Source organism: Pleurotus ostreatus, assembly GCF_014466165.1.
Source record: "Pleurotus ostreatus strain PC9 chromosome Unknown scaffold_7, whole genome shotgun sequence".
NCBI classification, from domain to species: Eukaryota; Fungi; Basidiomycota; class Agaricomycetes; order Agaricales; family Pleurotaceae; genus Pleurotus; species Pleurotus ostreatus.
This window is the reverse complement of record NW_023503162.1, coordinates 1014408-1027311: the sequence shown is the minus strand read 5'-3', so window position 1 is coordinate 1027311 and position 12904 is coordinate 1014408. Positions and strand designations below refer to the sequence as shown.

At 50.5% G+C, this 12904-nt stretch overlaps 6 protein-coding genes across 6 annotated transcripts; 4 read left to right on the top strand and 2 right to left on the bottom strand.

Annotated features, from left to right (window-relative positions):
- Positions 1-431: 431 nt before the first annotated feature.
- Positions 432-2796, top strand: FBP26 (Fructose-2,6-bisphosphatase; the record flags this gene model as incomplete). Its single annotated transcript, XM_036779040.1, has 15 exons — positions 432-505; positions 560-651; positions 703-746; positions 803-862; positions 915-935; positions 997-1049; positions 1104-1246; positions 1303-1330; positions 1385-1736; positions 1794-1922; positions 1979-2098; positions 2215-2275; positions 2338-2429; positions 2482-2606; positions 2688-2796. The coding sequence occupies 15 exons, from the start codon at positions 432-434 to the stop codon at positions 2794-2796; spliced, it is 1503 nt and encodes a 500-aa protein (XP_036628429.1).
- Positions 2797-3804: 1008 nt separating this feature from the next.
- On the top strand, positions 3805-4563 carry PC9H_009540 (uncharacterized protein; the record flags this gene model as incomplete). The annotated part of the gene is made up of 1 exon (XM_036779039.1): positions 3805-4563. One exon carries the CDS (start codon positions 3805-3807, stop codon positions 4561-4563), a length of 759 nt encoding a protein of 252 aa, XP_036628428.1.
- A 657-nt stretch (positions 4564-5220) lies between these two features.
- PC9H_009539 (uncharacterized protein) lies at positions 5221-7259 on the bottom strand (the record flags this gene model as incomplete). Its single annotated transcript, XM_036779038.1, has 3 exons — positions 5221-6768; positions 6915-7048; positions 7118-7259. The coding sequence occupies 3 exons, from the start codon at positions 7257-7259 to the stop codon at positions 5221-5223; spliced, it is 1824 nt and encodes a 607-aa protein (XP_036628427.1).
- A 735-nt stretch (positions 7260-7994) lies between these two features.
- On the top strand, positions 7995-9273 carry PC9H_009538 (uncharacterized protein; the record flags this gene model as incomplete). Its single annotated transcript, XM_036779037.1, has 7 exons — positions 7995-8141; positions 8192-8255; positions 8307-8655; positions 8709-8749; positions 8808-9002; positions 9041-9079; positions 9137-9273. The coding sequence occupies 7 exons, from the start codon at positions 7995-7997 to the stop codon at positions 9271-9273; spliced, it is 972 nt and encodes a 323-aa protein (XP_036628426.1).
- Positions 9274-9795: 522 nt separating this feature from the next.
- PC9H_009537 (uncharacterized protein) lies at positions 9796-10225 on the top strand (the record flags this gene model as incomplete). Its single annotated transcript, XM_036779036.1, has 3 exons — positions 9796-9922; positions 9989-10124; positions 10177-10225. The coding sequence occupies 3 exons, from the start codon at positions 9796-9798 to the stop codon at positions 10223-10225; spliced, it is 312 nt and encodes a 103-aa protein (XP_036628425.1).
- Positions 10226-10467: 242 nt separating this feature from the next.
- On the bottom strand, positions 10468-12839 carry PC9H_009536 (uncharacterized protein; the record flags this gene model as incomplete). The annotated part of the gene is made up of 17 exons (XM_036779035.1): positions 10468-10608; positions 10659-10798; positions 10853-10873; positions 10924-11105; positions 11159-11217; positions 11266-11335; positions 11384-11440; positions 11492-11523; positions 11579-11606; positions 11656-11856; positions 11910-11970; positions 12029-12150; positions 12211-12314; positions 12363-12505; positions 12620-12646; positions 12705-12730; positions 12784-12839. 17 exons carry the CDS (start codon positions 12837-12839, stop codon positions 10468-10470), a joined length of 1470 nt encoding a protein of 489 aa, XP_036628424.1.
- Between the last annotated feature and the right edge of the window lie 65 nt (positions 12840-12904).

The following is a 12904-nucleotide window of genomic DNA, read 5'->3' as shown; positions in this document are numbered from 1 at the left end:
GTACCCATTCTTCCTTCACTCGACCTCGAGCGCTGAACTTGCTTCGGTAGGGTTTTTACTAGTTTAGACTGCCATGACCTTCCGCACCTATCTTTCCTGATTCATGCCCGCACATTGACTTACCTTTACCCTATCGTAAATCATGCACCTCACGATGATTATTGATTGTCCTCTGAACTCGCTATCTACGCAAGCATTGCCATGCACCCCCACGATACATCCTACTCTACTCATCCTTTGCATTTCTTCATCCATTGTATTATTTAGGTTCAACCCACTAATGTCCATCACTATTTCCTGTGTATATTATTTGTCTCGCGCGTTCTTCCGTGGTGCGGGGCGCCGAATACCATTTTGATAGGGGTTACCCTCCTCGTTCATTCATCTGAACCGCGTACCACCGGGGCAAGTTGTCTTGAGCCGCAACCAGTATGTCCACCAACCTGAAGATGCCTCCTGGTTCGCCGGAGGCTCCTCCTGTTTTGTTTGGTGCCGGAGGTCCAATGTCAGTATGTTCCCGAGATATATGCGACTAGTACTTATCTGAAGTGGGATGTAGGTTGAAGAAGTTTGATGAGTCGGCCGCATCGAGTCGGAAGGCTTCTCGCGCACCTTCGCCAACGCGATCTGTGTACGGCATTGGTGGCAAAGGTTCGCGCACTGATTGGTACGAGCGGGATCGCTGACATCCGCCCGACGCAGTGGCGAAGCCGGATTACTCAGAGTCGAAGATCGTGCTGGCCATGGTGCGTCGGTTCATGCGTTGGCCAGTTCTTAGTTGACTCGCCAATCCTATCGCCAGGTTGGACTGCCAGCACGCGGCAAGTCATATCTGAGCAACAAATTGATGATCTACTTGAACGTATGTGATCGAATTTGCTGATTGGTACGCGCAGTACTCAATAGTGGTATAGTGGTTAGAATACAATGTCAAAGTGAGCTAAAGAACTTTAACGACGGGTCTCGAATACTTAAAGTACTTTTGTTGCTCTCCAGGTGTTCAACGTCGGACAGCTACGGCGCACACGAGCCAAACAAAAGGCCTTGCAGTACGTTGCCGTCCTTTAACTCAAGCTCGAGGATCGCCCATCACTCGTTTCCAGGAGTGGAGTCAGGGAGGACCACACGGCTTCATATTTCAGTCACAACAATGAGGAGGCAACCAAGCTTAGAGATCGCCTCGCAGAGGATAGTTTAGAAATGCTGATACAGTGGCTAAAGGACGGAGGAAACGTTGGCATCCATGGTATGCTTCCACAGCAGATGAATTGTGAGCGTGGACCTAATTTATTTCCCTGGAAGATGCAACGAACAGCACTATGAGCAGGCGGTGGGTCTCTGGCATGATGTATCCACTCCTACCTTATGCCTGACCAGTTTCCAGGGCGAAGATTGAAGCGCGAGTCAAGAAAGAGAAGGGCCTTTCCGTGATCTTCATTGAGTCCCTTTGCGACGATCCTGCCGTCATCGCGGCGAATGTCGCCCTGAAAGTCAGCTCAGGCGATCCCGACTACAAGGACATGTCCCCCGACAAAGCCAAGAACGACTTTCTTCGCCGCATACAAGAATACGAAAAAGTCTACGAGACGATTACCGAGCCTGACATCTCCTACCTGCGCATCATGAATGTCGGCAAGCAGGTCACCGTCAATAGGATCAATGGGTACCTCCAAAGTCGGATCGCGTTCTATTTGATGAATCTCCACTTGAAGCCGAGGAATATATTCTTCTCAAGGGTAAATGTTTCAATTTGTTCGTTGTGACGAAGATAATGTATTGACGAGTGTTGTTAGCATGGTGAGAGTCAATATAACGTAGAAGGTAAAATTGGTGGGGATGCATCGTTGTCGGAACGAGGCAAGGAGTATGCCAAGGCCCTACCAGAGCTGATCTTGAAGAACATTGGGGACTCCCCATTGACGGTATGTCGCAATATTCCCTCTCTCTCGCGTTCCACCCCACTCAACTCCATCCGCAGGTTTGGACTTCCACCCTGAAACGTACCATCCAGACTGCTCAAGCGCTCCCCTATCCTAAATTGACTTGGAAGTCGCTGGACGAGCTAGATGCTGGTGTATGCGATGGAATGACGTACGAGGTAACTGACTTCTCCCAATACCTTGGTATGACTTTGTCGCTGACTTAGTCCAGGAAATTGAGGTATACAATTCCTATCGCCAGTGCAACCAGGTTTTGAGCTGGTTCTTGATTTAGCAAGCCTATCCGGATGACTTCGCCAATCGTGACGAGGACAAATTTAATTACCGTTACAGAGGTAAGGTATCCCATTCGAGAGTCGTCTAAACCGTGAAACACTGAGCGGAATTCGCTGTTTAGGTGGCGAGTCCTACCGCGACGTCGTAGTTCGATTAGAGCCTGTCATCATGGAACTTGAACGTCAAGAAAATGTTCTTGTCATTGGCCATCAAGTACGCTCTCGGTCTCCTTGTCCCTCTCTTCCCCTCACCGGCTCGCCTCTAGGCAATTCTGCGCTGTCTTTACGCGTATTTCCATCACCTTCCCCAAGAAGACCTTCCATATATCAAGATTCCATTACACACGGTCATAAAGCTTACCCCCAAAGCTTATGGTTGCGACGAAGAAAGGTCGGACATTCCATTTCTTGCACTCCCATCCACTGATCTAGAACGTATCCCTGGCGTTGCCTAATTCCTCCATTTCCACAGGTATCCGCTTCCAATTGCTGCGGTCGACACCCATCGTCCGAAACCCAAGGCAGCTCAACAGCCTACGGTCAAAGTATCAACTGCTCGAGAATATTACACTCCGTCATAGATCTTTAATTTGCGGAAATGAACTAGGCACGAGGCTCCCCGAGGTGAAATATAGAGGTAGAAACTCATAGGAGGATGTATCTTAGAAACGGTTGTATTCGATGCGAAATTGTTAGCCGTTGCTGCTTTCGTCAAGAAGGTCGAATGTGCGATCAGCCCGCAACGTAGTCGGAAGTCTAGCAGGGCACACTCATTATTGTTATCAGCCCCGGATGTTCGAGATCAGCCCGGGCTGTAGTACTAGCTGTGGACCTCTGTGAGGATACAGCATTCCATATAAGTAGGTACGTAGCACAGTAGAGCATAGTCGAATACAAACGTTTCCGCCCGCCAAGCCTAGAGTAAAGCAACATGCTTAGTAGCCACTCTTCTAGCATAACTTTGAGGCTGCTGAGTGGAAGCGGACTACTGGTGTATTATTAGTAACACCTCCACACAGGCAGTCCCTCCACCGGTACGTGGCATCCACATTCACTGTCTTTGATATAGATCACTTAGAATGGGGATTACACCGGCCATAGATTATCAACCTCAGGCTTTGATTCGTATCTTGTGGACTAGATCTAGCGTGTATGCGCCGGTGTGTTGGTGTTCATCATCTTCCTACTATACCTCAAATGCACATGGGCTGCTGGTCCTATCCGGCCGCGGCGTACTATTGCTGGAACAGGTCGTTCTGGCCATGGAAGGCCCCGGATCCTTGAGATTTCCTCAGAGTCAAACAGATTAACGACCACTCTGGATCCCCCTCTTGGTCACAAGTGTTCACAGCTGACCTTTAGTTGACCGGTGGTACCAGGGTATCGGCCGGACATATACAAGCTCGGAAATTCGGTGGAAACCTGACAAAAATACTCTGCTGTGCATCCCCTCTCAGCTTGCGTGTACAACTCCGAGTATTGATGCAGAAGAGCGGCATTTGGTGTAAAAATACGACAATATCGAACCATGAAGGGAATAAAACGACTTTTTTGCGATTAGAGTTCTTGCCGATCGGTTCCTAATTGGGATGTTTCGCACTATAAAAGGAATTAAACTCCGCGACCCCCAGAGTTCCCACGTATATGTCAGGGTACATATACCAGCCTTCGATGTTCTCAGTAAAACCCCAACTTCCTTCCTCTCTGCCCTCACCAACCGGCTCTTCACGCTCGTCGTTATGTCCAGCATCCTCCGCTCTGTTCCTATGCGCGCGCTCACCGCATCACGATCAATACGCACATTACCAGCGGCCGCCCGCGCGTTCCACTCCCCCTTTGCCGTACTCGACACATCACCTCTGACATCATCTCCCCCACCTGCCTCTTTCTACCAGAAGGAGGGCGACGAAGCCGTGTACGACGCATTCAGCAACTCAAAAACATATGTTGTATGCCAACCTGATCCTTCGAATACATTCCATGAAGTCCCCTCTGGCGCCTACCCCACTTCTGCACCCTACGTGAACTGGGATGCCACCGAGGCTCCCGACGCCTCACAATCGACTTCGTACAGCTCGACCAGTTCTACGCAATATGCACACCCTATAACGCGATCGGCGCTCCGCAATCCTTCTGGCGTGGGGGAGAGTGCGGCTGTAAGGAATGCGTCAGCACCTGGCAGCATGGGAATGCGGGGAGGAGGTTTCGGTGGGCTGGCGTTGATGGACAAGGCTGGAACGCAGCCTGGGGACGGCGAGCTGGCTTCTAGGAATCCGCAACCCGATGGGAAAGTTGCCGAGAAGTTCTCCAAATTGGGCGTAGAAGGTGCTTGGAAGGAGAGGAAGTAAAAGGCTAGGCTGATCACCTTGGCAAGGGATCAAACGCACCAATCATCATGCCCGCGTTTCTCAACGCTTTCTTGTGGACACGCTTTGGATTTCTTCATGCTTTTGACGACTGACTGATTATTATTTGACAAGAAACTTGTGTACTAGTATAATAGACTGCATCACTTTATAGACTTGTTGCAATTTCTGACGGTTATACCCACAAATGCAAGCGCTTTCATTGGTTTTGATCTGTACTACGCTCCTGAGACACCCTGAGACACCCCCTGACGGACTTCGCATTGGCAGAGAAGCCAGAGAAGGCCGTCGCTGAAGAGGCTGTTGTTGCTGTTTTGACTTTAGCAGCTTGGGGGGGGGGATTCCCTATGGAACGACGAGCGGTGTTTGTTACGCGAATAAGCTATCCGCACAGTAATGCTTTCGATTCTTCCAGCAGCGTGCATAACACCGTCGCTCAAGATATGACAGAAGTTCAGCTATTGCGTCGACACGAGCAAAAAGATTCGTCACCACTCGTGGCATCGCCAAGCTATCAACAACGATGCTACGCAGGTATAAATGTAACACACCATCAGTGCTTACACTGCTCTAAGATACAACTACTACAATAGATAAGATAAAATAATGCACAATAATGAAAGACAAGAAACGTGGTACTTAACTGAGCGCCGAACCGCGTAGTCCATACTGCATCGTCCGTACCATGGAATCGGTCATTTGGCTTGCATTGTGTGTAGGATGTGTCGGAAGAGGTACGGCGGGTTCTCTGGGCGGATGGGGAGCGACAGGAGCACGAGGTGAGGGCTGCTGCTGCTTAGTGTCTTTACGGCGAGAGTTGGGCTTGCCGAGTGGATAGGTTCGTACATCCTTTGACTTGGATGAGGGCGTCGCGCTTTTACCGCGCCCCGTACGGGGAGGCGTTTGGGGGGGAGAGGGAGGCGCACGCGGAGCCTTTTGCCTCTTTACATTAGGTGGGAGGGTCGTTATAACGACCTCAGGAATTAAACGCGTCCGGGGTGGTATACGCAGGATAATGCCCGACCCAGGGCTCTCGCCCTCACACTGCGACTCTCGGCTCGAGCTACTATGCGACCGTTTCGACCCACTCGTAACCACGATCCGTCGCTTGGGCGAAACGTCGAGTTTGGCATCCTGAGCGTGCTTCCGCTTCGCGCTCTTTGGTGGTGTAAGCGTCTGGGTCTGGGTCTGCTTCATACTACAATCGGCGACGGCGTTGAATTCGCGGTCAGCTGCTGCTGCTGCTTCCTCTTCGCGTTTCCTCTTGCGGTCTAAAGCCTGCTGCTTGGCCTCCGCTTCCTTCTTGATCTCAGCTTCCATCATCTCGGCAAATATCTGCGCGTCTCCTTGCAACCAGACATCGAAGACGCCGTCCCATTCCCGAGTCGGCACGGGAAAATCCATATTCAAGTAGATGGATCTGAAGGGCGGGTCTTCATCGTTAGTGGGAGAGCGGCGAGGGGATGAAGAGGGTGAAGAGGTAGACGACTCTTTGGGTGATGCACCCCCTCGCGCGTGAACGGCTTTCGCAAATTCGCGCACCATCCTTTTCGTGCCAGGAACGCGAAGACTCGTGCCGACAACGAGAAGTAGATCTGCACCACTTCTACCTTTCCCTTTCGACGACCCCATCAAATCCTTCTCTACAACATCACCAACGCCTTCGCCGTCCTGATGCATCTCGTTGTACAACACCACGCTGGGTCGAAGTCTGCCGATTCCTCGAGCGCGCTTACCGATGACCTGCCGCGTCTCCTCCATCGACGTGCACTCGGGGCACTGCGGGGGCAGACCAGACTCTAGAGACGGTAAATACTCTTCCAGCGGGTATTTATGTGTGCACGTCTGGCAGTGCACCGTCTGAAGCGTCCCGTGGAGGGGGATGCACCGCGGGATCTCGAGCGGCGGCGAGGGCAGCCTGCTCGCTGACTGCGTGACCGCACTAGCAGAAGAGGGGCCTATCGAAGACTTGCTCTTCGACCGAGGCTTCGGAGACGATTCGGGGACGCCGAACGACAGCCCGGCTTTGCGCTCAATGGCGTCTATGTTCTGTGTGTATACGCGCAGCAGCCGGCCACGATCATCGAGGCTATGGAGCAGATAGTGAAAGGGGGTCGGGTCGGCGGTCATGGAGAGAGATGAAAGTCGGGCAATCATTTGGAAGAATAGGGAGGTTGTTTGTTCGGACTGGGTGATAAGTTATCAGCACTGAGTTTAGGTGGATAGCATCATGTGTCGAGGGGGACTCTGGCAGTCCGTGGAGAGTAACAGATTTATCTGGCAGTCGCCTCCCTCCAAGGATATGTTGCTACCACACGAAATATAGCACTCACGTTGAATACAGACGCATCAAAAAGATCTCTCCCGGAAGATAGCTGCTCGCGGGGGTTGTCCCGCTTCAACGTCTGAAACAACCCATCAGGAGATCGAAAGTCCGGTATGCCAGCTTTAACCGATATTCCAGCTCCTGCGTAGTGACTGTGCATCAGCCAAAATCCAGAGCCTCAAGACTCGAGACAAAAAGCCGGTTGCGCACCGCATATTATCACGACTCGCTTAGCCTTCAGTATAGCTTTCACCACTTTCGCTGTTTGTGTTCGGGGATCCGATGAAGCGACCAGAAATGGAGGCGACGACGGTAGGGTTTTGGCCGGTTCCAACGGCAGGAATATGGTCATCGGAAGCCTTTGCGCTGCTACCCACTCGCCAGCTTGATGGCGGTTGAGTCGAAAGGCGATGGAACAACGTGTGACGGTGCTCCTACCGAACTTGCACGTCTCTAGTGAGAACAGTTGTGGCGTGGGAACAACATTCCTATGCAGTACATTGAACAGCGATCGGGTCACTGAGTTTGGGCAAGTCGAACAACATTCAACATGTTGTCTGTGCATCATACAGCGAGTGCTGTTGGGATGTGATAATAATGTGACGCTCTATATTGATTGCGCAGATCAGAGGTACTTCTCTCAATAGCATGTCGAAGTTGATTGAACTAACAGTGACCAAGATCCACGGTCAGTTGGCTACTGCAAGTCTGCAACCTTCCTGTAGACACCATCCCGGGCGCAACGCTGGCACCACATACACGGTATCAATCTATAATGGAGCATTCTCTTTCTAGAAAGACAATCAATGCTCAGAAATGGCGTCTGTCCCATGACATGAATAATTTCCTTGACGAACCACGGTTGCCATCAGCCACTGCTGTACTGGGCCTTCTCCTGGATCAAAGGGCTATTTATGCTCCTTGCGGCTTCCTCGTTAATGGATAGAACACCAACCCAACGGGACGCAGCGGACCGTCCGACCGCCAGATCCTTCAATTTCGCCGAGTGGAGTGCATTCTGGGACTCTATAAAGACGGAGCTCTAGCGAACGATGGAACGTACAACAACTTCACATTGTTCCCAGATATGAAGGTTATTGTTCTCCTCTCGCTTTTGGTGTCTTCCGTTGTCGCGCAGGATGGTTACGCCGCATTGAATGGCGGGACTACTGGCGGCGCTGGAGGAACGACTACAACCGTCTCTGCAGCAGCAGCTTTCCAAACCGCCATCAAAGTACCTCCTCTCTCATTCTCAGTTAGAAATAATCCTCGTTGAATTTGCAGAGCAACACGCCCAAGGTCGTCTTCTTGAAGGGCCCCATCTCCCTTTCTTCTCAAGCCTCAATTGGTAACTTATTCTCCATTTCTGGCGATGTGATGAAGAACTAACACTGCCAAGGGAACAATACTTCCATCATCGGCGTCGGGACCACAGGCATCATCAACGGCGGAGGCCTCAGGACCGTCGGCACATCAAACGTCATCATCCGCAACCTGGTAATCAACAAAGTCAAGGGCAACGATGCCATCACGGTGCAGAAAGCCCATAACATCTGGATCGATCACAACGAGTTCTTCAGCGACACCGATCATGGGTTTGATTTCTACGACGGGCAGGTTGACCTGACGCATGCATGCGACTTTATCACTGTCTCGTGGAACTTCTTTCACGATCACTTCAAGTGCTCGTTGATAGGGCACGATCCTGGTAACTCGAAGGAAGATACCGGGAAATTCCACATTACATAGTATGTGTCTTCAGTTTCATCGTTTGCTAGACTTAGATGCTGACGGAATATAGTCATCACAACCATTGGAATAACATCCACACTCGTACCCCGGGTACGCCGTTGACTCATTTGACCTTTCTGCGCTTGGCTTACCATCTGTCTTCATGCAGCTATGCGCTTCGCTCACGTTCATTCCTTCAATAACCTGTTTGAGAACGTTGTCTCGCAAGGCATCCACTCTCGCTCCTTTGCACAAGTCCTTATCGAAGGCAATGTCTTTGTCAACACCACGGAGCCAGGCGAGTCCATAGTCTTCACATTGAATGAAATACAGAGGCTAACTAATCTACAGTGTCTACATACGGGTTCGTCATTCCTGACGATTCACCAGCGAATCCATCAGGCGACTTCGAACCCGATGGCTTTGCAAACTTCGGAGCAGGTGAGTCTACCATCAGGGTTTATTTGCGCACTGCTCAACATCGCTGTATGTGCTTAGCCAGCGACTTTGGAACTGGAAGGAATAATATCACGGCCACGGGAAACTTTACCAGCGTTCCGTATACCTATACCTTGACGCCCCTCACGAGTGTCCGCTCAACTGTTACGTCTGGTGCTGGCGTGGGCAAAATCTGATTTTTAATATCCGCGCCAGATTTAGTGTCGTAACGTACTATCTACATGTGGTGACCACTAGGTGAATTGGAAATTGTACTCCGGAGACTGTAGACAATAGGTCGTGGAATAAGTGAGTAACTGGTTCAGGGGGTATATTCAGGAGTCGAGCAACGTAGCTTAAGCGCAGTGGGCTACGACGAATCTCTGCAGGTGCAAGCCATGTGGTGGAATCCAGTCCGTATAAAGAAAGTCAAAGAGCACTATAGCACTAATCTGTCGATCAATCAATGTTACATGTTCCAAAAAGCATCAGAGCATATTATTCGGTGGTTTGTAGTATGTACGAATGTACTACTTAAACTACCAGCTTCTGGACTTGTTATATTCAGGACTGCATTCTTAGGCCAAGTAATAAATGGTCTTGAAACCCACTTCTTAGTTCGCATTCAATCTCCGACAGCATATATTCTCATGGTCACTGACGCGTCGCCCAAAGTCAAGCGCGTGCCCAGTGCCAGAGTTTAATCAACTACCACCACCATGTCCTCAGCATCGTCCTCAAAGCCTACAGAATCATCATCGAAATCCTCTGATATAAAGAAAGAGGACTCCCTTCACCTTGGTGTCCTTGAGGAGGATGATGAATTTGAAGAGTTCGCCGCTGCTGGTAAGTAATAGCCTTGCCTGGGCTTAGCTTCATTGCGATCACATTGCTTTCTGTCTTTTCGAATAGATTGGGATGACTCCCAGACGGACCTAGCTCATCTGGGTGGTGCTGCACCTGGAGCCGCAAAATCAGGGGGCGACAAGCTATGGGAGGACAACTGGGATGATGATGACATCGAGGACGAGTTCAGCGTGCAGTTACGGTATGTGGTGCCACCCAGGGCGTCCGGTTGAACTTGACTGATATTTTGGCAGCAACGAACTCGTGAAGACGGGAAAGTCTAGCGATGCGATGGAACACTAAACGAAACCCATCCTTGTATTTCATTATTCCGCACCTACGCAGGGCGATAGTCAACCAGTCTCGCTTCATCTCATCCCGATCAAACTGCACATATACTCTCAAATGACATGTCATAGGTTGAACAAATAAAACGATCCAAGAGCTACAGAGTGCCGATAGAAAGCGGGCAAAGCGTAAGAAGAACACATTAGCTACATAATTTCATCGTGTGGGTGAATAACGAAACACGTTATAGGAACAGATCAGACAACATAAGTAGAATCCCTTGGAACCTTCTCTTCACTGATCTTTTCCTTTTCGATGGAAGCAGTGTCGCTGCTTGCCGTGCTGTGGAGGCCCATTTGAGAGGTGTCGTATCCGTTGGCTTCGAGATACTCGCGGAACTGCGGCGACAATTTAGCACAGAAACTCCCGCACTTCCAGGACAACTTACGAGACGATCTTCCTCTTCCATGCCGTCGTGGGACAAAGGCTTGATGAAGACGAATGTGATAATGGCGCTGAGGATAGCAAGACCACTTCCAATCCAGAATGGGCCGGTATTTCCTCGTACAGAGTCTGACCCACCGAAAGCTAGAGTCGTACGTCAGTCAATACATCTCAGCCGACCATCTAAGCACCTCATACCGTCAATCATGGGAGGGAAGGCTAGGGATGATGTCAATGGCGATAAGTTTCTTGGAAGAAGTAACACTCACCCCATGTGCCAACGAAGGCACCCACCTTGCCGACGGCGGCAGCAATACCATAGAACTGGCCACGGACAGCAGTTGGACTAGTCTTACTCGCAAGTAGACCTAAGCAATTGCCTGGACCAAGCTCTCCGAAACTCAGGAAAATGCCATAGACGACGGCAAAGGCAGCAATGTTGTTGGTGAGACTTGGACTCGGATGTCAGTAATCGTTGTTGCAGAGAAGATGCAGCAGACTAACTGTACGTAGGCACCGCTCATGATGAACCCAATCACAGCTTGGGCCAAAAGACCGGTGATCTACGCTATTGTCAACTCAGGCCACAGCAAGGTGAAGGTGTTACGCACCATCGTGTATTTGGGACCGAGATAGTCGACAATGAAGGCACCTCCAAGTGTACCGGGCATGTAGAACAAGCTACTCGGATCAGACAAGGCTCCGTAGTTAGCCGGAGAAAGCACCCACTTAATGACAACAGCCCAGCCCAACACAACACCCATGGAGTCGTTTCCACCGGTAATGCTGCCACAAAATCAGATAATCAGGTTCACAGATGGGGCATAGTCGACGCACTTATTAACGACAATGGATGAAAAGAGGCCGAACTGCAACGGAGATCAACCAGTGACCGAAGGGAAGAGGCGAAGAGGTGGTACATACAGGATAGACAATGAAGTCATACAGGAACCTAAAGATGAGTTAGTCAACATACTTTGCTAAGCTTACAAGCTACTCACCATGTGAACGAAACAGCGGCCAGCGAAACGCCATAACGCCTTAGGATAAGCATGTACGGAACCTTGGCGTGCTTCATTGAATCTTTCTTGTATCGGTCAGGCTCCTCCATACTGAGTCGCCAGACGAAGACGGCCATCGCAGGAACGACGCCGAGTCCGAGGGAGATACGCCAAACAGCCCGGAGGTGATTATCTCCGAATCTACCAACCTTGTCAGCTCACAGGGCGAACACAGGGGACAGATTGGACCTTACATCCAGAACAGCACAAGTGGGACAAACGCAGAGATGACGAAACCGAAATCGATCATAGAGTCTACGTGATACCCCCAGGTCACCATTTGATTCGCGACTAAAGGGAGGAAGATACGCACTTGTCGCCAAAGTGAACCAGCGGTGTTGGGCATTGCGGCTAATTCCCTCTTGTTCAGACTGTTCAGATGCTGATACCGAACCACAGGGATACTCGGCGCCGACACCAATACCAAGGAGGAAACTAGGGTGCATGAAGTGGGTACTCGCTCTGATGACACTGGGTAGTGCGATGGACACTTACCGACAAGCACCCAACATCGCCAACATACCGCCAAAGCTCCCATGGGCACCCGACGACGCGGCAGACAATAGAGAGAAGAACGCAACAATGGCCGTCGCAGACATCTAATGGCGTATCAGCTTGTGCACCGATCTTGATTCGGTCATACACACCATCCCAAACTTGCGTCCAATTTTGTCCGAGAGGTACCCAAAGATAAGCATTCCAACCACCGTGCCGGCAAATCCAAGACTGCTTATTGTCGTGCTGTAGTTGTGTGAACCGAGCTGCTCCTTGCCATAGATACGCGTCAAGACTGCAAAATATTGTATCAAGTTTCGCGCGATCTAGTGAGGTCAAGAAACTTACTCGTGTTGACTATTGCAAAGCCTGTGAGATTTCGATCACACGAGCGGAAAAGGGCACATACCATTGCCAATGACACCGTTCGCGTAGCCTATCGTCGTGCGTTAGTCCCTCCATGGTTAGCTTGCGTATTACGGCACGGGATTTACCGTCAGAGAATAGCGCGGTTCCACACCTGGCAAAAGACAAGGTCAATCGATACCCCGCACTCAAGGAGACACAACTTACGCGAAGATCAGCGAAACACTCTTCAGACGCTGCTTGAAAGTCAAATCCGAGCTCATCTTGAAGTGAAGGACTCGACTATGGGGGATGGAGCAGGGGGCGGAAGAATGAAGCCTGGTTTGAC